At 38.9% G+C, this 22,115-nt stretch overlaps 1 protein-coding gene across 3 annotated transcripts in view; it reads right to left on the bottom strand.

Moving 5' to 3' along the window:
• The window catches only part of nab (NGFI-A-binding protein homolog), a 54,914-nt gene extending 37,094 nt beyond the window's left edge, over positions 1-17,820 (bottom strand). Inside the window, exon 1 of one of the 3 annotated variants that reach the window (XM_089728871.1) lies at positions 17,464-17,820. In XM_089728871.1, the coding sequence (XP_089584997.1) occupies positions 17,464-17,599 (136 nt within the window). In that variant the 5' untranslated portion in view covers positions 17,600-17,820. The remainder of the gene's footprint in view (positions 1-17,463) is intronic. The other 2 variants (XM_089728870.1, XM_089728872.1) reach the window with 2 other exon arrangements.
• Between the last annotated feature and the right edge of the window lie 4,295 nt (positions 17,821-22,115).

Consider the following 22,115-nt stretch of genomic DNA (forward strand, 5'->3'; position numbering starts at 1 on the left):
TTGCTTAGAATTTCCGAATTAGCCAAATTAATTGACTTTGTTTTGGGGCCTGATTTTCATTTTCACAGTTAATGTTTATTTACTCGAACTACCATTGCAAGCTTATATCAACACACCAAGCCATGACTTTCCTCTATGTATAAAGACGCCGCGAGTTTGTTCACTAGGCAATAAAAAAATTACACTCTTACAAAACAAAATAATTTACAAATTAACTTCAATCGTCGGGCTCCCGCCAAAAACACCGATGACATTATTCTAATGTCAAAATAAGTTTTAAAGATGGCGTTATGTCCATAAAACGCAGTGCTGCTTTAAACTTTCAAAAAATGAAAAATATATACCTGGACGCTACAAATACGGAAAGAATTGATGAGTGATGAGATTTGTCTCGTGTCCCAAAGCAAACTTAATTGTATAAGAGATGAAATATGCGGTAGAAAATTATGGTTACGACTTGTCTCTTCGCAAAGGGGGAAAGTATAAAAGCGAAAGTGATCTCAATTTAAGAAGATGTAGTCTCAAATTTTATCTACCACTTGTAGAATTAGTGGAAGATTATTAAAAACGTACAGTACTATCAAACGACTCGTGTTTCGTAAACTATATAAAATAACCCACAAATGCCGGCCTAAAGGTCGAATCAATTACAAAATTAAATAAAAACAGCGCCAACTGGCGAGTGACCCAAATCCAAGCAGTTATCCTTTCATGCGCTTAGTCATTACTATATAATTATCTATATACTTTATAATTAGATTACTACGTGTGTTTTATCTAACGCAATATCTTTTTTAGATACGAGAGGATTCGATACTTCGGATTGCTTAGGCGTCAGTATATCTCCCCGCCTATTTCTGCCGCATTACGATATTCTTACCATTATTTCTATGGAATTAAGTTTGACTTTACTTGAAAAGTATGAATGTTTCGTAATGGTGTTAGTTGAAATGTAACGTAAGTAGATCGTGATTCATAGTGGACTTGTTTGTTTTATTATAATTAAAACTTAATATCATATGCAATATTGTTTATAACGTAGACGAGAGAATGAACTAACGGCTTAACTGGTGCAAAGTGGTTACTAGAGCTTACAGACATCACACCGCGAATCCCGCCACACACCTTGAGGTGGTTAAATTATTCTTCTTTTTCTTCCTAGCGTTTTTATGGTCTATTGTCAAGGTCCGCTTTCCTAAGTAAGCTTTGCCCGGTCTTCGGCATCCTTCTGGGTGGGGATATTCACTTCCATATCCGCGTTTACCACATCCAGCCCGGGTTGCTTGGGCCTACCGCGGGATCTTTGGCCTGGTACGTAGAGATTGAAGCATGTATTTCCGACGTAGTCTGAGGTAATTAAAATATTACTATACAATAATGTCTCAATTGTATAGTAATCTTTTCGCGGGTTTGGTTTTTATTTGACGATGATTTTATTCATTGTTTAATATGCAACCATTTGAATCTGAGCACGCTCATCGCTGATATAATTATGGCGGTACAAAAGGTTGTTGGTACAACAGTTATACAATTGACAATTCGGCCTTAGATGTCTACACTCGCGATATAATGTCTATGGGTTCCGGTAATGGCATTATCACAACGGGTCCTCCCGATCCATTAACGGTGCTTTTAGGTATCTCAAGCACCGGTCATCGTTCTCGTCGAACCCGTCGCTTGCGACGAAGGACTCGGCGAGTAAACTAACCCACAGACAGCCCACTGAGTTTCTCGCCGGATCTTCTCAGTGGGTCGCGTTCTCGATCCGGTGGTAGATTCTGCGAAGCACGGCTCTTGCTAGGGTTCGTGTTAGCAACGTCATCAGGTTTGAGGCCCGTAAGTTCACCTACTAATTAGGCGAATCCAGAATAACCCCTCGAGGCTACTAGAATAGGTAAAAAAAACAACGGAATCGTTAGCCTGTCTATACGGTTTGTTTTGTCAACAAATCTCTCTCCAAAATTAGTGGTTAAGAAAGCGGTAGATAAGTGAATTTAGCATTTATAAACTATAAATATTAGTTACGGTACTTATACGAACGACGTAAGTTTAAAATAGAGTTTATTCTTTCCTTAGAACTCCTCCCGCCTCGACAACTTAATCCTGTAATTAAATTTTACATACTTTCATACTTTGATAACGAAATCTAACAATGCTATTTACATCCAGGTCTATCACCTGTCGCCATATTTAAATTTTTAAACGTCAAACATTCAAAATCGTGTCATTGACCTCTTGACAAATACAATCGTGTAATAAAGAGCTCTATTGCCTAATGTTTGAGTTCACTTTGTTTAAGATATTCATTTGTATCTCGCATCCTTATACAGGGTCGAATTAGTTGATTGAATATTATTTATTTTATATATTACGATTGTTTTCTAATACTTTGTCGTGAATTGAAAACGAAAAGAAAGTCTTCGTACAGAATCGACACTTGAAGTTCTGATCATCATTATCATCTGCTCTGGGAGCTCTGGATGCACCTCTGGAGATATCTGATTAAAGGACTCTGTCCGGAAATCGGATGTGGTCACCGAGTTACTAACAACTAAATCATTAAGAAGACTATGTATGTAGTTGCTAAGCCTTATCATACTTAAAATATTAATTTTATGACGTCATTCTTGCATAAACGTCAGTGACGTTTGCTATTAACGCACGCAAATATCTATAAAAGAGAAAAATAGTCAAAGGCTTATCCTCCCCGTGTCGCCGGAACTAGCCGATTCAACGGTTAAGCAGATAACTTGGATCTTACAGCAGCCTCCTCGATCCCCGTCATCAGCCCATAGTAATAGAAACTCCGTGTTTTTTTTTGTTGCTTAGATGGGTGGACGAGCTCACAGCCCACCTGGTGTTAAGTGGTTACTGGAGCCCATAGATATCCACAACGTAAATGCGCCACCCACCTTGAGATATAAGTTCTAAGGTCTCAAGTATAGTTACAACGGCTGTCCCACCCTTCAAACCACTTGTTTCTCTTATAAAGATGCTCTTCTCTTCTTCTCTAATAAATATTTTGTGTATCAATAGTAACACTAAGCTTCGTGGTCGAAATAAATATTATGATAGTAGCTCCTTCTCGTATGAGGTCAGCATACTACCTGTAATTTGCGATTCTGATCTGGTGATAGGTGCAGCACTGCTCTTGCTAGGGTCAGTGTTAGTAATTCTCTCAGATTGAGCCCGTGAGCTCAACTATCGGTCCGCGCGTAGTTGGAATAGACCCATAGGCTTAGGCAGGAATAAAATTAAACTAAAATAAACTTCAGAAACAAGATATTTAAAAGAATACGTTCTCATAATTGTAGGCATAATTAAAACTAAGCATTCGGTTTAATCCATGATATTATATTAATTTAAGTTAATATCATTCCTACGGTTGTAACAAGCAGTGCTAAAAATCGTTATAATAAGCTCAAGTTTCGGTTTAATTGATTATATTCTTACTCTAAGTTAAAATAATCTCTACAGTCTTACACCTGCGGTACTAAAAATCCTTACAATCTTATAATATTATAATCCCCTCCGGTGGGTCTAAGTGGGGGGTCATACTCGCTCGTTTCCTGACTACGTCTCTGTTACATTACACAGACATCTGTCGGCAGCTGTCCACAGACCGTCGCTGGCCGGTCAGCCGGCAAATCGTCTATGACTGTAGGGTTAACCCTTTATCTACTGATCTAAGACAGAATAATGACGTCTTTGATTTACTTTTTTTTAATTGTTTGAAATGAAATGTCGTACATCTCAGATCGTTCCGAGATTACCAACGGGAAAATATTAAAGTGTACTTTAAATATTAAAATGGAAAATAAAAATATGATATTAAATGAATTTATTAATTCTGTCGGTTTGTTTGTCTCTGGGTACCTTTGATCTGGATGCTTTACGTGACGTATGACTGATGGCTGTGAAATAATTTTAAGGGATATGTATAGGGCGAGCTCTGAGCCAAAATGGGTAGAATAGTACATTGTGTACCAAGGGAGAAAAGTTGGACATTTCCTCCCGCGTGTAAAATGGCAAACACGCGGGATGAGATCTCCTCCTTTTTTCCGCGGTGCAGATACTATTTTTTCTCCTACCAGGCTGAAAGTTCGCGTGGAGTACCGAGCCGGGGTCCAGGGGTGAAGCCCCGGTGGGGTCCAGGGGCGAAGCCCCGGTGGGGTCCAGGGGCTAAGCCCTGGCGGGAGGTGGGGGGGTCGGAGGCCCCCCATACTCATAAAAAAAACAATTTAACTGTGTTTTTATTCTTAAATAAACTACTACTAATTGAATAAGAACTGTCTGATGAACTCATCTTTGTTTAATACTTCACTATTAAATTTTATTGCCTTTTGCTTATTTCACTTTTACACTAAACACAATATTGCAAATTACCGAGTAGACGTAGACACTAACGCGCATTCACACTTGTCAGTACCCAGGGAGAAAAAGTTACACTTTCTTCCCTGTACAGCGGGAGGAAAACCGAACTTTCGGCGTAGGCAGGAGAAAAATACGTTAAATCAATAAAAAAAAATATTACACACACTACCATGTACTTGACCCACAAAACGCATATAAACTCGATTGTTTTTGTCAAACATTTGTTATTGTTTAAAGTCTGTGCTCAAATTGAGAATAGATTAACACATAGAATAGAAACACGCGGGATGAGATGTCCTACTTTTCTCCCTTGGTGCACATTGTACTATTGTTATGTATAATAAAAAAAAAATTAAGTTTCTGTACTCTTTCTCTATATTCTCTATCAGTGTGAAAAATTTCACACTCCTCCATCCGCGCCATTTTCTTAAAAAGGGGCACAAAGTTTTGGCTTCACGTATTAATATATAGATGAATGATATTAAGAGAATGATTCGTCACGTTCAGGCTTCTGTCCACCCCGCGAGCACAGAGCGGTCGTGACGTTACAATGCGAGCTTATAATAACGAACACGACTCATAACCCACTTTCGAAAGGCAAAAACTAAACTTGCAACAGGGCTTATAGGCACAAAAAAGGACTCCAACTTCGAAGCCGGTATTGAAACTTTAGACGTATAACTCACTAGACCTGATCGACGGTTTTGCTTGCGATTAAGCTTTTTAAAATGAAAATAATAAAATTAAAGTTAGCGTTAAGAACGTAGAAGACCCAATTGGGAGATAAATCTGTATTCGATTAGGCTATGCGTCATGATAATCGCCTTATCGTTGCCGCCGCTGACTACTCCCCGAATCCTGATCATGCAGGACCCAGTCACCGTCGACGCCCTAGACACGTTACGGATCCATCAGATCCAATAACCCTTGCATTAGAGTCCTTTAGCTCTAACACTAGGAGCAGGGACCCCGGTAAGCGTACTCGTGCAACCTAACTCATACATCAGCCCGCTGAGTTTCTCACCAGATCTTCTCCGCGGGTCGCGATTCCGATCCGGTAGTAGATCCATTCGCAAAACAGCTACTCTTGAGTCGTTAGGTCTCCTTTGGAGGCGCTCGGATAGCTGTTAGCAAATCTTACCCCTCCTGGCTGAGTCCTTGCTCGCCCATCTGCCCTGGTAAAACTAGAAAGGCCTTCGGGCCAACAGTAACTTCTCAAACATAAAAAAAAATGTTGCCAATACTTTAAATTTCCAAAAAATACTGCCAAAAACAGCACCCTGTATTGACGACCGCTTGACCGCTAATACAAAATCTAACAAACAAACAAACAAACAACAAATATGGCAGACTCACGAACACCAAAAACCACCAATGCAAAAAAAATGATCACCCGAAATTTCGCAGCGGCTACACGCTTATTATAAATAATTAATGATTCCGACTCCTACTATATGCAAGATAAAAGCCATTATGGGTTTTCGCTCTGCAAAAAATTACGCGAACCTCCATCAGTGGAACCAGTCCGGGAGAAAAAACTCAAAAGACCGAGCGGCCATCTCTTAAATTCCATTTCTTGCGGCCCGTCATTTGACTCTACCATTATCTGCGGAATTAACGGGAGAAAAACACCTTTTACGTTTAAAATTTTAACGTATTTCAAAACAATACTGGACACGCCGGTCAGTATGGCCACTGCAAAGACTTCATAGACACGACATTTGTAAATCTATGAACTAGTGACTACACAGTACAACATTGTTGTGGTTGTTGTTGTCCTAGGGTACCCCGCTGGTATATAGGCCCTATATACCCTACTAGTTTAGCTATGTTACTCTAGCCTCTGATTCTGCATTCACACATACAAAATCAAGGACCACCAAACGTTGCCTTTCCCTTGAAAGAGGTAATATTAAACTTTAGTGAAAGTATTCGATAGTAAAAAAAATCGATATTTTCTAGTCTAGATATATCGATAAAAATCGATGCTTGAATCCGATGTTCGACATCGAATATAAATATCGATATATATTTTATAATAATATAGGGCCTTCACAAGTTGTCTCCACTTAATCCTTGCTCCTTGACATCACTCCAGGTCACGCAGGCAGTTCTCATCTCGCTTTCAGCAAAGTAATACAAAACATTAATTGAATCCGCTGATGGCCTGCAGACTTTCAAGACCCTAGACAGACTGTCAAATTCAAAAAGTCGTTTAATATGCGTAATTTGTCGACCATGAAGCTACGTTCAAGAGTGCTCACAGTTCACAGCTCATAAACGATAAACGCACATTGGTTTCGTTCTTGAGCATGATTGAAATCAGTAATTAGTTAGTATATCAGTATAGGCTTCACAAAATATCTAGTTAAAAATAAGGAAATATTGTAACAAGTTCCCTTTGCTTTAACCACAAAGGAACCATACCTAGATTATACCGAATTAATGTTAATAACATACATATGAGTTTAATGTATCACTAATCACCAGATGAGTGAGCTAATTCGACTTTATCCAACAATAAACCAAATCATAAAACATAAAAACTCAACAATTAACTCAATTGCTCATTCTCGGCTAACCACATCCAAACTTCAATATATTTGAGATTATTTTTTACACCTCACTCGGCACAGCATCTTAGTAACATAATGATTTCACTCATGAAAATTCAATTTCACGTTACATTAGTTAGGATAAAAACTATATCACGATTCTTAGGTATTTATTTCAATTTTCAAAGATTTAGAACAGAATTTATTGGATACATTATTGAATGGTAATTAATACATTTTTTAATTGTGGCGAATGTGTTAAAAGACCGTCATCTATGTAACTCTTAGACTGTTTAACCAGTTTTCTCTATCTATTAGATAATACCGGCTATAAATAAGCCTTTTTCAATCCTATATTTTTTGACATCGATGGCTAAATGGGCTAATCAGCCGGCTGATGTTGACTGTCTACCGGAGTCACAGAGATATCTTAATGGGAATATCACTGTCCACCTTGAGACGTGAGTTAAAATTATCAACTTATCTATGGCTATGCCACCTTTCAAACTGCAAAGCACCTTTGATCTGATAGATCAGTGTACTTAGTGCGAGTTTTTTAACGTTCTCGATAGCGTAAAAGTTAACTCAAATTTATATGCAGTTCAACACCGCCCCTAGCGGCAAACGTAGGCAAACGTTCCAACTCCATACAAACTTTAGTTACTTTTACGCTATCTAGAACGCATGCTTCGAAGCATATTTGCATTTAGCATACCATATTTTTTAAGTTTTAATAAAAAACCGTTGGTCGGATCAGATAACTGCGCTCACTGGACTCTCTGTTGCGAACGCCCTGAGAGAAGCCGAAAACCGAAGCAAATGGAAGCTGAGGGTACAAAGAGCCACGAAGGGCTTTCAAGGACACGACCTTCAGCAATGAAGTATTCGACTAAGAAGAAGAAGAATATTGACGGAAAACCAAAATTATATTTTATTATGAATAATAATGTCTGCTGTACACTTACAAGAACACCATCACTAAACATTCGTTAAGACTGTTCAAGTCACGTATAATTTTAAAGTCGACTTATTTCATTTAACTTCCGAACATTGTAAAATGATCGTAAAAAAGCGGCATAATCATCAGGCCTCCTTTACAACACTTTAAAAAAAAAAGTTTCATTGTCCGTTTCCCGCGTAATAAGTGACAGATGCGCAATACCGTCTACAGACTGTCTTCGTACGAGAAAAGAATTTAAAAAAAAAACAATATTTGCATACACTCAAAGAAATGGTAGTTAAATGTTTGGTTTGTTTTTTTTTGCTTTTTAATTCATTGTTTTGCCGTTTTTCAAACGCATCGCAGCGTAAATCATTTTCGTTTTGCTTTTAAATTGTGAGGGTGGAGCGTATTCAAAGTATGATGTGCCTTTGTCCGGTTTCAAACAGTTGAATTAAAAAAAAACTGTTTTTTTTATTGCTTAGATGATGATGATGAATCTAGCACTAACAGCCACAAATTGCAGCAAATAATCTTGCTCCGAGGGTAGTAGGTGTAGTAGGTGGCAGCATTCAAATCATAATGTCTATGGACTATCGCTTATTACCAGGTGGGTCGCGAGCAGTATCTGAACAATAGAATAGTTGGGAACCACAAAACTAGTTTCGCGACTCTGTTAGTGGAGTTTTGATGTTGAATAATTAGTAATCACATAGCATTTTTTCAGCGGTAGGCAGCGGCTTGGCTCTACCCCTGGCATTGCTGAAGCCCAAGGGCGACGGTAACCACTCACCATCAGGTGGGCCGTATGCTCGTCTGCCTACAAGGGCAATAAAAAAATTTACCATAAATACTTAACGAAAATTAACATATTTTTATTTAAAATAAAAATTATCCTTCAAACTACAATTTCATTCGAAATCATATGTGATTTGAACTCATACTAATATTGTCAATGTGAAATTTTGTATGTTTGATACTCGATCGCAGAAAAATGCCCGCATTGATAAAAATTCGGATATTGTATTTAGGAACAACAGGTTTTTTTATTGTGGTAAATGACATAATCGGGTAACGCCAGGTCAATCTGCTGTAATAAGAAAGTTTGTTCATTGGTTCGAATATTACGTACCAAAGGATCAACATATTGACTGGTAATTTACTAGGAGATGACACGACCTATTCCTATAATGGGACAACGCTACGTGGTTCTTTTTTTTTTTCTAAATTGCAAATCGAACGCCATCGAAATCAGAGTAATGACTAGAAAAACGACTAGAACTAATTTTTGAATAATTGATATACAACATATTTTTTAGAATTGCTATTTTATCAATTAGCATGTCTGAGGAAGCCCTTTAAACGCAATCATTGTGTAGGCAAAACTTGGCGCCAAAAATGGGCAAGATGGCGACACATTAACTACAAATCCTATTTTATAATATCTAAGTGGTTACAATCCTCCATGAATATTGGCAATAGTAATGCGCCATAATACTAAAGTTAAAAGTTGTTTATGGAAGGGCATTGCGCAGCGGAAACACTGAGGAATAATACATTTGTTTGTATGCATAAAAATGCACACGCAAAGTTCAAAAAAGCTTGAGGAACTTCTCAAAAGGGAAGCTTTAAGTTCATACATCATCGCGAGTCCGACGGAGAGAATAAATTAGATATTTTTACGTGACAACGAACATGGCAGCTTGAAACAAAAACTTTTTACCGACATAATATTACACGTGTAGTTTAAGTTAATGCAATACCACATGAAAGTGAGATATTACTGCCTGTGCTTTTTATTGACTTAGGTTGACAAGCTCACGTGGGACTTATATATTCTGGAGTCCATAGACACTAAATCACTTATATCTTAAGGTGGGTGGCGCATTTACGTCGTAGATGTCTATGGGCTCCAATAACCACTTAACACCGGGTGAGCTGTGAGCTCGTCCACTCATCAAAACAATAAATAAATAAATAAATATTTCAAAACCCACCTCGGAACCTCACCAGCTCGTATTGCTTTTTTTTTTCTTAGATGGGTGGACGAGCTCACAGCCCACCTGGTGTTAAGTGCTTACTAGCGCCCATAGACATCTACGACGTAAATGCGCCACCCACCTTGAGATATAAGTTCTAAGGTTTCAGTATAGTTACAACGGCTGCCCCACCCTTCAAACCGAAACGCATTACTGCTTCACGGCAGAAATAGGCGGGGTGGTGGTACCTACCCGTGCGGACTCACAAGAGGTCCTACCACCAGTGCTTGGCAGAAATAACAGATATAGTAATAATGGCAGGGACTTAGCTCTATCTTTGAGACGAGAGTGGAGGGGAAGGATCGTTAGAAAAATTAAAGAAGTTACTGATAACTAGGAAGACATAGAAGAAAGCTTCAAGAGACCGGCGTCTTCAGCTCAAAAGCCGTATTATTGTGAGGCAAGATGTCAGAAGACGCATGACATGCATATTAAATATCCTTCGCACCAGTGTGCTCAGCGCGAGTTTTTTAACGTCTCGATCGCGTAAAAGTTAACTCAAATTTTGTATGGAGTTGGAACAGCGCCCCTAGCGGCAAACGACGGGAAGCTATTCCAACTCCATACAAATTTGAGTTTACTTTTACTTGATCGAGAAGTTAAAAAAACTCTCACTAAGCACATAGAACCTGGTGGTTTTTATAGATCGTATGCCAAAGTACCATTATTCTTCCTATTTCACCGTGAACCAATCACGTGTCCAGGTTTAAAAGGACACAATAGATTTGTGACTTGAATATAATTTCTTAAGGTGGATAACGGCATTAACTTTGTGATTCTATGGGTTCCAGTAACCGCTTAATACTAAGTGGGCCGTGAGGTCTTGCTCCTATAGTAATAAAAAAACAAAAATAATTAAAAAAAATAGTTATCCAAATATTTAATAAAAAAAACGACACGTATACATTTCATCTTGGTAGGCAGCGGCTTGGCTCTGCCCCTGGCATTGCTGAAGTCCATGGGCGACGGTAACCACTCACCATCAGGTGGGCCGTATGCCCGTCTGCCTACAAAGGCAATAAAAAAATAAAAAAAAAACTTCCTCTTTTTTAAACGTCTTCACAGTCGGGCTATTTAATTTTTAATTAAATTCAACGCTAATAATTTTACTACTGTACTAAAATAAAAAACAGTCTTGCTATGCGTTTAAATAAAGTTTTTATGTACTCAAAATACACTTTTACGGGGCACTGCAGCTTTCAAAATTATCATAACAAAGCTTGTTCGTCACGCGAACTTTTTGATATGAATTATTTTGTATGTACATAGTTAAAAGTTCTTTATTAGTTTATTTTTCAAAATTCAAAGGTATTCTTATCCTAGTGCCTATTTCGATTACGGATTAACTACATGTTTCATTTTTTCAAGCAATTGAGTTAACTTTTTCGCGTGTGACGAGGATTTGGAGATACTACGTTAATTGATTGAATGTTCACGATTGACTTCCACGGTGAAGGAATAATATCGTGTAATAAAAATCAAACCCGCAAAATTATAATTTGCGTAATTACTGGCGGTAGGACCTCTTGTGAGTCCGCACGGGTAGGTACCACCGCCCTGCCTATTTCTGCCGTGAAGCAGTAATGCGTTTCGGTTTCAAGGGTGGGGTAGCCGTTGTAACTATACTGAGATTTTAGAACTTATATCTCAAGGTGGGTGGCGCATTTACGTTGTAGATGTGTATGGGCTCCAGTAATCACTTAACACCAGGTGGGCTGTGAGCTCGTCCACCCATCTAAGCAATAAAAAATAAAATAAAAGTTTTGCCTGTACGACTCGGGACTTATCTCTTGTCATATGAGTCAGGGCCCATGGACATCACCGCGTAAACGCTGCTGTCCACCTGGAGATTCAGATCAAAGTCGCAATTTCTAAGCTAGAACATCGCATAGAACAAGCATAGAATCGCGGCAGAAATAGCTAGGTTATACAAGATTCGCGGACTATTCGTGAAACTTCTATTACCTACTCATGTGTCGTCTTCCTATGATTTCGCGATAACAAAAACCTACCCTGACGAGCCACTTGTCAATTGCACATACGACATACGACTTCCAGAAATTCAAATCATCATCTATGTAGTCGAAGACAAATATGATTTATCTATACTAATATTATACTTTATACTGATATTATAAAGAGAAAAGATTTGTTTGTTTGTTTGTATTGAATAGGCTCCGAAACTACTGTACGGATTTAAAAAAATCTTTCACTGTTTGGAAGCCACACTATTCCCGAATGACATAGGCTATATATAATCTTTTTTGAAAAAAATTAGGGATCCCTACTAAAACTTCAATAATGTAACTCAAGGTGTAAAAAAATTACCTAAAATATCCTATACATCGCGTGCCCTGCGAAAACTATTGATGATAGAATAAAATGATGTAGGTACTACGACTTTGTAGAACACATTATTATTTACAAAGAGTGTCGCGACAGCGTATGTCTGACTATTATAGTTATGACGCAATAAGTGTTCTTTTATTTTAAAAAATAAAACAAGGTCAAATATCTTTGAAATTTTTGTTAAAGACCCGGGCGGAACCGGAGCGGGCCGCTTGTTAAGGATAAATCGAGAACTACAATGTACTGGTCAGAAGTTTATAAAATTTAAATAATATTACTTAAGTAGTACCAACTTTCAAGTAAAAAAGTAATTACAATCGTTCAAGATCTAAATACCTACACATCGTGAAACGGATCTCTTTTTATGCTATTTTTTTATATTATCTATGCATTTTTAACTCACTCACGACTTTGGCGCCATCTTCATAAAAAAAAATTTTTTTTATCAAAGTATATTTATCTATTGGCGGTCTAAAATATATATAACATCACTTCCATATATTGACTTATTTTTTGTCCCGAGCGTGAACAATAATTAACATTACTTTTACCGTACTATATTATATCACTGGCACTAGTTGTTGTTGTTATATTAATTAGGATGTTTCGAATAATTTACTGATGTCGTGTTACGGACGATTTAGATATTATTCGACATTTGAAAGAATATATACAAATTTAATTTCTATTTTCCCATAAAAAAAATGCCAGATTAAACAGTAAAACATATTCTGGGGGAGATGAAGGCACGGAGGCTCGGATGGCTCGGGCATGTAGTACGTACGGAGCAGGAGCGGGCTGTGAAACGGGTGTACACGGGTGTACCGGAGGGACGCCGCCCCGTAGGGAGGCCCAACTACCGCTGGTGTGACGCTGTGGAAGGAAATTTACGGGAGCTCCAAGTGTCGGACTGGCAAGGTGTTGCGCAGCGCCGGGATGAATGGCAAAGTTTATTGTCGGAGGCCAAGACCCACTTCGGGGTCATAGCGCCAGCTCGGTAGTAAACAGTAAAAGGAGTTCTAATTATGTCCGCGACGCGTAAAAATCGAAACTAAATATTTTCCTAAAATAAAGAATTATCGAAATCGTTATCCAAAAAAGGCGTTTGGAGGTAACACGCATTAAGCACACAGTCTAATTCATATAGTTCTCCTTTCTTTTTTTTGAAGTCGGTTCACAAATAATTTTAATTATAAATACAAGATTTCAATATGTAATAAGTTTACAGAGCGGTACAGTTATGTGCAACACAAGGTAACTATAATAGTATATGTGCTAGGTAAAATAGAATTGAGCTAGTTTTTATGTTGGCACAATGCGAGTGTGCTTTTTCAGCGATTTCCACGGTTTTTCCACGTCTCACGTAAAGAATAGTTTTTGTTACGTCCCGTTTCGTTCGCGAAACCAATGCAGTTTGATACTTGATTTAATTAATATTTTAAATGCAAAATTTAAATTGTTCTAATCTGATCCTTGAGTTTGTATAGTTTGATTGTTATTAAGTAGAGTTCGTTTATTATTTGTAGCGGCAGCTCGAATCTCGCTTACATTTTCATGAAAAACTTGCATAATTATAAACCAGTTCCGAACAACAATATTCTTAACCTACTGAGTTTCTCGCCGGATCTTCTCAGTAGGTCGCGTTTCCGATCCGGTGGTAGATTCTGCGAAGCACTGCTCTTGCTAGGGCCAGTGTTAGCAACACTCCCGATTTGAGCCTCATCAAACGACGGAATGTCGGACGACGAAGGGCTCGACGAGTAAATTAACCCACAGACACAGCCCACTGAGTTTCTCGCCGGATCTTCTCAGTGGGTCGCGTTTCCGATCCGGTGGTAGATTCTGCGAAGCACTGCTCTTGCTAGGGCCAGTGTTAGCAGCATACCCAGTTTGACCCCCGTGAGCTCACCTACACGCCAAGGTAACGCTGGTATAGCCTCTCAAGGCTATAAGCATAGGTAGGAAAAAAACAACAACATTCGGACCGTCGCGTCGCCGGTCTACCGAGCAATAACTCCCGCCCGGTGGAGAATCTTCCCTTCGTCGTTAACGATCCCAAAAATTAAATACGTTTGTAATGAACTATTTCCTTTGACGGGTTCCTAATATAGCATTTAGTGAGTTAATGATTTTCCGTTTAAAAACTAACTTATTAAAACTAATAATTGCGATAGGAACCCGCAAAAGCTTTACAATGTAGATCAGAGATTCCCGAAGGAGTCGACAGTGACTACTTAGAGACACGATAACTGTTACCTAGTTTTTTTATATCAATTGGAAAACACTAGAAATAGGGACTTTTAAGGTAATTTGGCTGCGCGGGTCTGGACGTTTCAGTTCAATTTGGAAAAAGGCATCCCATGCAAAATAGTTTAGGAATATGAATAATCATGACCATTTAAAAAATAAACATTAAAAAAATAATTACATACAAATTTTACATACGGCTTTACGAGGTCAGGTGAAGACAACAAAATGGGTAATGTTAATTAAAAACAACTAGATTGCTTATAACAAATGCGAAATGAAATCGTAAAATTAGCTTTAATTGTGACTACGTATCGAGAAGACCAATCAGTTATATAACCGCCCTGCCTATTTCTGCCGTGAAGCAGTAATGCGTTTCGGTTTGAAGGGTAGGGCAGCCGTTGTAACTATATTGAGATCTTAGAACTTATATCTCAAGGGTGGCGTATTTACGTTGTAAATGTCTATGGACTCCAGTAACCACTTAACACCAGGTGGGCTGTGAGCTCGTCCACCCATCTAAGCAATAAAAAAAAATGAATACATAAATTATAACTATTTCGATTTTACTTTAATTAAACTTTGTTTATTATTCATCCGGTAGGTATGTTTTAATGGTACTTAATTTGAAAAAAAAAAATCAATTTGAATTGATGCAGTAGTGTTCAATTCATTTTTAAACATATTTACAGTTATTAAAGAACAAAGTAAAAGAAATATAACGAAGAATATTCATTATATTTTAATGTTGATCTGACTGAACTGAAGTATCAAAATATTTGAGTCGCGCTATACACATCAAGATCCAGGGCATACAAAAACACTGGCCTGAGACAAAGCGAGGGGGTGCAGAAAAACGCAAATTGCGTACCGCTCGCTAGCGGGTTCGATTCCCAGCGAATGCATGATTTTTCTTTGAACTTAATATTTTTTGTTCGTTTTCAATTTAATTATGGAGCCGGGCCCGGCAGACATGTTTGATCACGTCTTTTTTTATTTTTATTGTGCCCTGTATGTTTACGCTTTAATTGTGCTGTTCAAGGTAGGCAGAAACTTTTATGATATTTACATAATACTTTGTATATTTGGAAAGGTAATTACTGGTGGTAGGACCTCTTGTGAGTACGCGCGGGTAGGTACCACCGCCCTGCTTATTTCTGCCGTGAAGCAGTAATGCGTTTCGGTCTGAAAGGTAAGCCGTTGTAACTATACTTGAGACCTTCGAACTTATATGTCAAGGTGGGTGGCGCATTTACGTTGTAGGTGTCTATGGGCTCCAGTAACCACTTAACACCAGGTGGGCTGTGAGCTCGTCCACCCATCTAAGCAATACAAAAAAAAAAATGCCTTTTTTTTCTAAGTGAGAAGTTGAGCAAACAGCCAACCTAACGTTAAGAGCTTACCAGAGCTGATCGATATCACAATAAATGCTGTCTTTAGGTCGTAAGTCAAAGCCTTAACTGTAATGTTTACTTAAGTACCTACTTCTTTTGCGGACTAACAATACGTTTTATCACTAATAAATTTCATACCTTAATTGAATTATTAACTTTACGATCACCGTTTTTCTTATTTTCTGCCGCGAAGGAATAATTAGGTAGCACTTCGATTTGACCAGTAGGACCTAGTACACTCGCTACCTATTATAACACAACTTCCTATTCTTGATACCTATGATCTCTTTAACTGATAATAGGTATAGCAAATGATTCAAATAGAATAAGTTGTTTTTCTGTGTTCGTGTACATGCAACATCTTCTTGGAAATGAAGTTAGCGCGATTCAGGCTTTCGCCAGATTTTATTAATTTTGTTGACACGTCCATCGTCTGCCTCAATAAGAGCAACAGTCTTTGACCTCATGTCTCAAAGTGGAAGCGTCGGGTATAGCTCACCAGTTTTCTTAGAACTATGACTCTTGCAGCCGTTGCTAACGCCTATTTCGACTTCTAATAAGCTTAATATGACATTCCAATTGAAATAAATGGATTTTTATTTTTTATTAAAATCCCACACTGTATTTACAAGCAAAATTTAATATAATCGTATATTTTATGCTCAAAGCACAATCGAGTTGTGCTATTTAAGTGAAAGCTAAAAAACATGGGCCGAAATATGGGTTCATTTCTTAACATACGAAGAGCTTAATTATATGACCCGAGCGTATTGAACCTACACGTGCTGACTGCAATCCTTAACATCCTAGAAGTTCCCGGTCACCATCCTCGCCGAACCCGGCGCTTATGACGAAGGGCTCGGCGAGTAAATTAACCCATAGACACAGCCCAGTGAGTTTCTCGCCGGATCTTCTCAGTGGGTCACGTTTCCGATCCGGGGGTAGATTCTGCGAAGCACTGCTCTTGCTAGGGCCAGTATTAGCAACACTCCGGTTTGAGCCCCGAGAGCTCACCTACACGCTATGGTAACGCTGATATAGCCTCTCAAGGCTATGCAAAAAGAAAATAAGTTATCAGTCAGTCTATCTCACTATAATACGTGATGGAAATGTTAAATCTTCTAAATGTGATTTCGTAATACACGTAAAGTAAGATGCGCCAGTTTTATTCTAAGATTGGTATTATATATTATCTATGTCATCTCAACGTTCAGACAAACAAAAAAAAAAAACAATTTATTTGTTTTTATAGTTCAACTGATTTCCGACAGTTAAAATTATTTTACTTTTACGGATTAATCACGTGTCTGTTATTTTAATTTTATTTTGACGTTTTCGACGTTTCTGATACTTTACATTTTTCGTGGTCATGGACGATTAATTTTCATAAATAAATCAATATAAATATGGTTGGTGTTTTTTTTTTTTTATTTTTTTTTTTATTGCCTTTGTAGGCAGACGAGCATACGAGCATACGGCATGGTGTGTGCACACTTTACTTTTCAATAGCGTATTGTGGGAATAATTAAAAGTTATAAATACGAAAAAAGTTTCTTGTAACTTACTGGTTCCATTCACATTGCGTCCGATGATTTTATTGGACCCGTTGGGTTGCAAGGCGGGGGTGTGGGACGCAGGGGCAGCGCTCCGTCCCGCTTCCTCGCCCGGACTCTCCATGGCGCCCCTCTCGCTCACACACATTAACCCGCCAATTCAAAATACGACACTAAAGTACCCAAACCTAACGAAATCTAAAATTCACCGAATCATTATTTTTGGCTGCATAAAATTAAGATTTGAGTCCAGAATAGTTCTAATGTCAAATCGATTTTGGCGGTAAAAATTTGGTCATTAAATTTCGTGGTAGCCGTGACGTGCGCTTGTTGAGGCTCGGGCCACGACTGCGATCCGTCAGCGGAGCCCTATTGCAGCTGCACGCCCCGCCCAGCACCCCACGCGACCCCTCCACGTGGCCCCACGGCACTTTCCTTGCCCTCGCTGTATATAAAAACCATTTGGTGTTTGTGTGCGTCTGAAAGGGTCCGAGGGCCGATAGTTTTTTATTTAACTTTAATTCGGTCTTGTTCTTATCGATCATTCCATTTACGCAGTCGGTCATGGCGAGAATTATTTTGGGTCAAAAATCTTACGAGTATGAATTATTATTGTTTTTAAAAGGGCAATCGTCATTTATAGCTTTAAACTGTTTAATCTTGTTCATATTTTTAACTCATAGCGATGCCTCCAATGAACACTACCCTAACTCCAAATTCGTAGGTTTACAGGAGTAGAGTTTAAACGAAAAAAGTTGATAAATATATCTGCAATAATAAAGATTTTATGGTTTTTTCTTGTTTAACTAGCTGATTTACTCTTGCTTCGAACCCCATTAATAATGAATTTGTAATACTTTTAAAATTGTGAAGCGATTTGCGTGAAAATCGAAAATTTCAAATTTTTGAGTTAGAGTAGTGTTCATTGGAGGCATCGAATAGGATCATTCAGCTAATTTAAATGAAGAAGTCATGAGGGTTTCGAGGTAAAAATAGTCGGAAAGAGATAAGAGATAGATACCCTACCTGAGCAGTTTCAGGGTTCGCCTTATTACTACTAAAAGATGTATACTGGTAATCACTCAGTGAATACTACTGTTCATCCTTCTTGGCCCACTTAACAGCCTTTTACGATACCTTTGCAAAAGGTATCCGGTGGTGATATTCTAGACCCTCCCGTCATCGGAGCAGAGTTCACCCATATTATCTGGAACCGCTGCGTTCATCGATAGTGCGTTTCCAGATATCATTTTTCCCACATACCACCCGGCCTTAGAATGAGCTCCCCTCCACGGTGTTTCCCGAGCGCTATGACATGTTTTTTTTTTTTTTACCTTTTTAGGCAGACGAGCATACGGCCCACCTGATGGTGAGTGGTTACCGTCGCCCATGGACTTCAGCAATGCCAAGGGCAGAGCCAAGCCGCTGCCTAAAATGTCCTCCTTCAAACGAGGCTTGCGGAGAGTACTTCATAGTAGGCAGTGGCTTGGCTCTGCCCCTGGCATTGCTGACGTCCATGAGCGACGGTGACCACTTACCATCAGGTGGGCCGCATGCTCGTCTGCCTACAAAGGCAATAAGAAAAGCTGACCGTATGAATGAAAATTTCATTAAAAGTAGTTTTACGGTTTCATCTCCTGATTGCTCTCTGCTGTCGTTTCTAAGGTTAGCACAATATCCAACATGCTAACGAAAAACAACTGAGTCGTCCGTGAGCAAAACGAAAATTTTTATTGGTGGTAATACGTCTTGTGAGTCCGCACGGGTAGGTACCACCGCCCTGCCTATTTCTGCCGTGAAGCAGTAATGCGTTTCGGTTTGAAGGGTGGGACAGCCGTTGTAACTATACTGAGACTTTAGAACTTATATCTCAAGGTGGGCGGCGGCATTTTCATTATAGATAGGTTAGATAGGATTGTAGATAAATAGGTTTTTTATTTCTCATAAATGTATTGGCAGATTAATTCATCGTTACATCTAGTTTCATGCAAAAAGCTATTTACCTTACTATTCCAAGTTCCACGGTAACATCTTCTCCTGCTCCAAGAGACTAATATTTTAATTTTAAATTTTAACTTTAATATTTGATAGATTACTCGTGTCCCGGAGGACTTTCCAGTTGTACCAGGGCATGTGGGCGAGCAAGGGTTCAGCCAGGAGGGGTCTGTGAAAGTGCACAAGTGTGGGGAAATGAAACAAATTAGCTGGACGTGGCTTGTTGGGTCCTTTCAAAGCATCCAATGAAGTCTCAGTAAATAATCACCATTTTACCTACTGAACCTTCACTTCCTACCGTTTGATTACAGTGTCAAATAAATCAACTTCAGCTTTCATATAACAGAATAGGTATATTTACATTTTATGTTTTTTTTTATTGCCCTTGTAGACAGACGAGCATACGGCCCACCTGATGGTGAGTGGTTACCGTCGCCCATGGACTTCAGCAATGCCTGGGGCAGATCCAAGCCGCTGCCTACCGCTTAATAATCTCCACAAGCCTCTTTTAAAGAAGGACATGTCACAGCGCTCGGGAAACACCGTGGAGGGGAGCTCATTCCATAGCTGTATTTATTGAATGAAGATTTTGAGAAGAAAACTCGACCTTGGCAACTTGTTGTACTGAAAAAAAGAAGGAGAAGAAATAATTACGATTTCAAACACCTAATAATATCATAGCTATACCTTATCATACATATTTTATTCATTTTAAGTGAGTGGTGAATCGAATCCTCAAGCAATTTCTCTAATTTCCCTCGGATCGTCCTAAAAGGTTCTACCTAAAATTGCAGTAGGCAGCAGCTTCGCTCTGCCCCTGGCATTACTGAAGTCCATGGGAGACGGTAACCACTCACCATCAAGTGGGCCGTATGCTCGTCTGCCTACAAGGGCAATAAAAAAAAGTTTTAAACGAATTAAAATGATAATTCGCATTGCTTCAAAAACTGCTTAGTCTGCAATGTATAGTGTGTTGGTATCGAGGGGCATGTACATATATAACAGTACCTTTCAACCAGCATATTTTTTTATTTAGACACACAGTAAAGTTCCCCTCAAACCTTATTGTGCTTGAGAAAATTCTTCTCACATCTTTTTTTATTTTATTTTATTCCATATGTTGGTGGAAGAGCTCACGGCCCACCTGGTGTTAAGTGGTTATCGGAGCCCATAGACATCTACAACGTAAATGCCGCCACCTAACTTGAGATATGAGTTCTAGGGTCTCAGTTTTACAGTACAACGGGTGCGCAACCCTTCAAACCGAAACGCATTACTGCTTCACGACAGGAATAGGCAGGGTGGTGACCTACCCGTGCGGACTCATAAGGGATCCTACCACCAGTAATTACGCAAATTATAATTTAGCGAGTTGGATTTTTATTACACGATGTTATTCCTTCAACGCAGAAGTCAATCCTGAATATTGATTAAGTACGTATTTCATTAGAAAAATTGGTATGTAATTGCCAGCGGGATTCGAACACCGTCGCATCGCTACATGCTAATGCACCTGACGTTTTACCCTTTAGCCCACGACGACTTCCCTCCCTCCTACATATATATTATTTAAATAAATAAAACTGTCTTCTGAGCACACCGAATTTGTCCAGCCGTGTGTTTTTGCACAGCGCAGAAAAACGCCGTGTTCCCACGCCGCGGAGCCACTCCATCATAACTCCATGTTACCAGGTAGAGCTTTCACTCACCTAAAGAAAAACCCACACTGCCATAAGTGTCGCTTCTATATTATTTACAGAAAAAATCGGGCCGCTAAATAAGCGAGCGAGCTATAACGGTACCTTTTTAATACGCTTTTATTAGCTTCAGACGTAGGTATGTATGTTAGTATGTAACGGAATCTTTGAACATGATTTTGACCCCCTTCAAAACGTCGGATTAACTCGAAATTTGGTATACTTATTAAGGACCGATGATAATTCAATATTAAAAAAAATATAAATATTTTATGAACAGATATGAGTAGAATGGTTATGTTACCCCACGCTTATTTACAATAAAATGATTTTTTCTTACACTAATTTTAATTCAAATTTATTAAAATGTATTTTCTATTTTTTAGGTGAATTTTCGATAAAAGCGTATTTTGTTAGTTTTTTTCACTAATTTTATTTTACTTTAACTATATACGTCTCTCTCATATGACATACAATTGAATATAATATTTGTTGTTGTATACTAGTTTTTTTTTTTTTTTTTTATGGTTGAAAGTTTACTGGTGGCCCGAAGGCCTTTCCAGTTTCACCAGGACAGGTGGGCGAGCAAAGGCTCAGCCAAGAGGGGTGGGATTTGCTAACAACTGCCCGAGCGCCTCCGAAGGAGACCTAACAACTCAAGAGCAATTGTTTCGCGAATGAATCTACTACCGGATCGGAATCGCGACCCGCTGAGAAGATCCGGCGAGAAACTCAGCGGGCTGATGCATGGGTTAGGTTGCACGTCGACCTCTTTGTCGAGTTCGACGAGTACGGTTACCGGGGTCCCTAAGCCTGCCCCTAGTATTAGAGCTGAAGGCATCTAATGCAAAGGTTATTGGATCTGATGGATCCGTAAGGACGTGTCTAGGGCGTCGACGGTGACTGGCTCCTGCATGATCAGGATTCGGAGAGTAGTCAGCGGCGGCAACGATAAGGCGATTATCATGACGC

Source organism: Bombyx mandarina, chromosome 07, assembly GCF_030267445.1.
Source record: "Bombyx mandarina strain Sakado chromosome 07, ASM3026744v2".
In the NCBI taxonomy this organism is placed as follows: domain Eukaryota; kingdom Metazoa; phylum Arthropoda; class Insecta; order Lepidoptera; family Bombycidae; genus Bombyx; species Bombyx mandarina.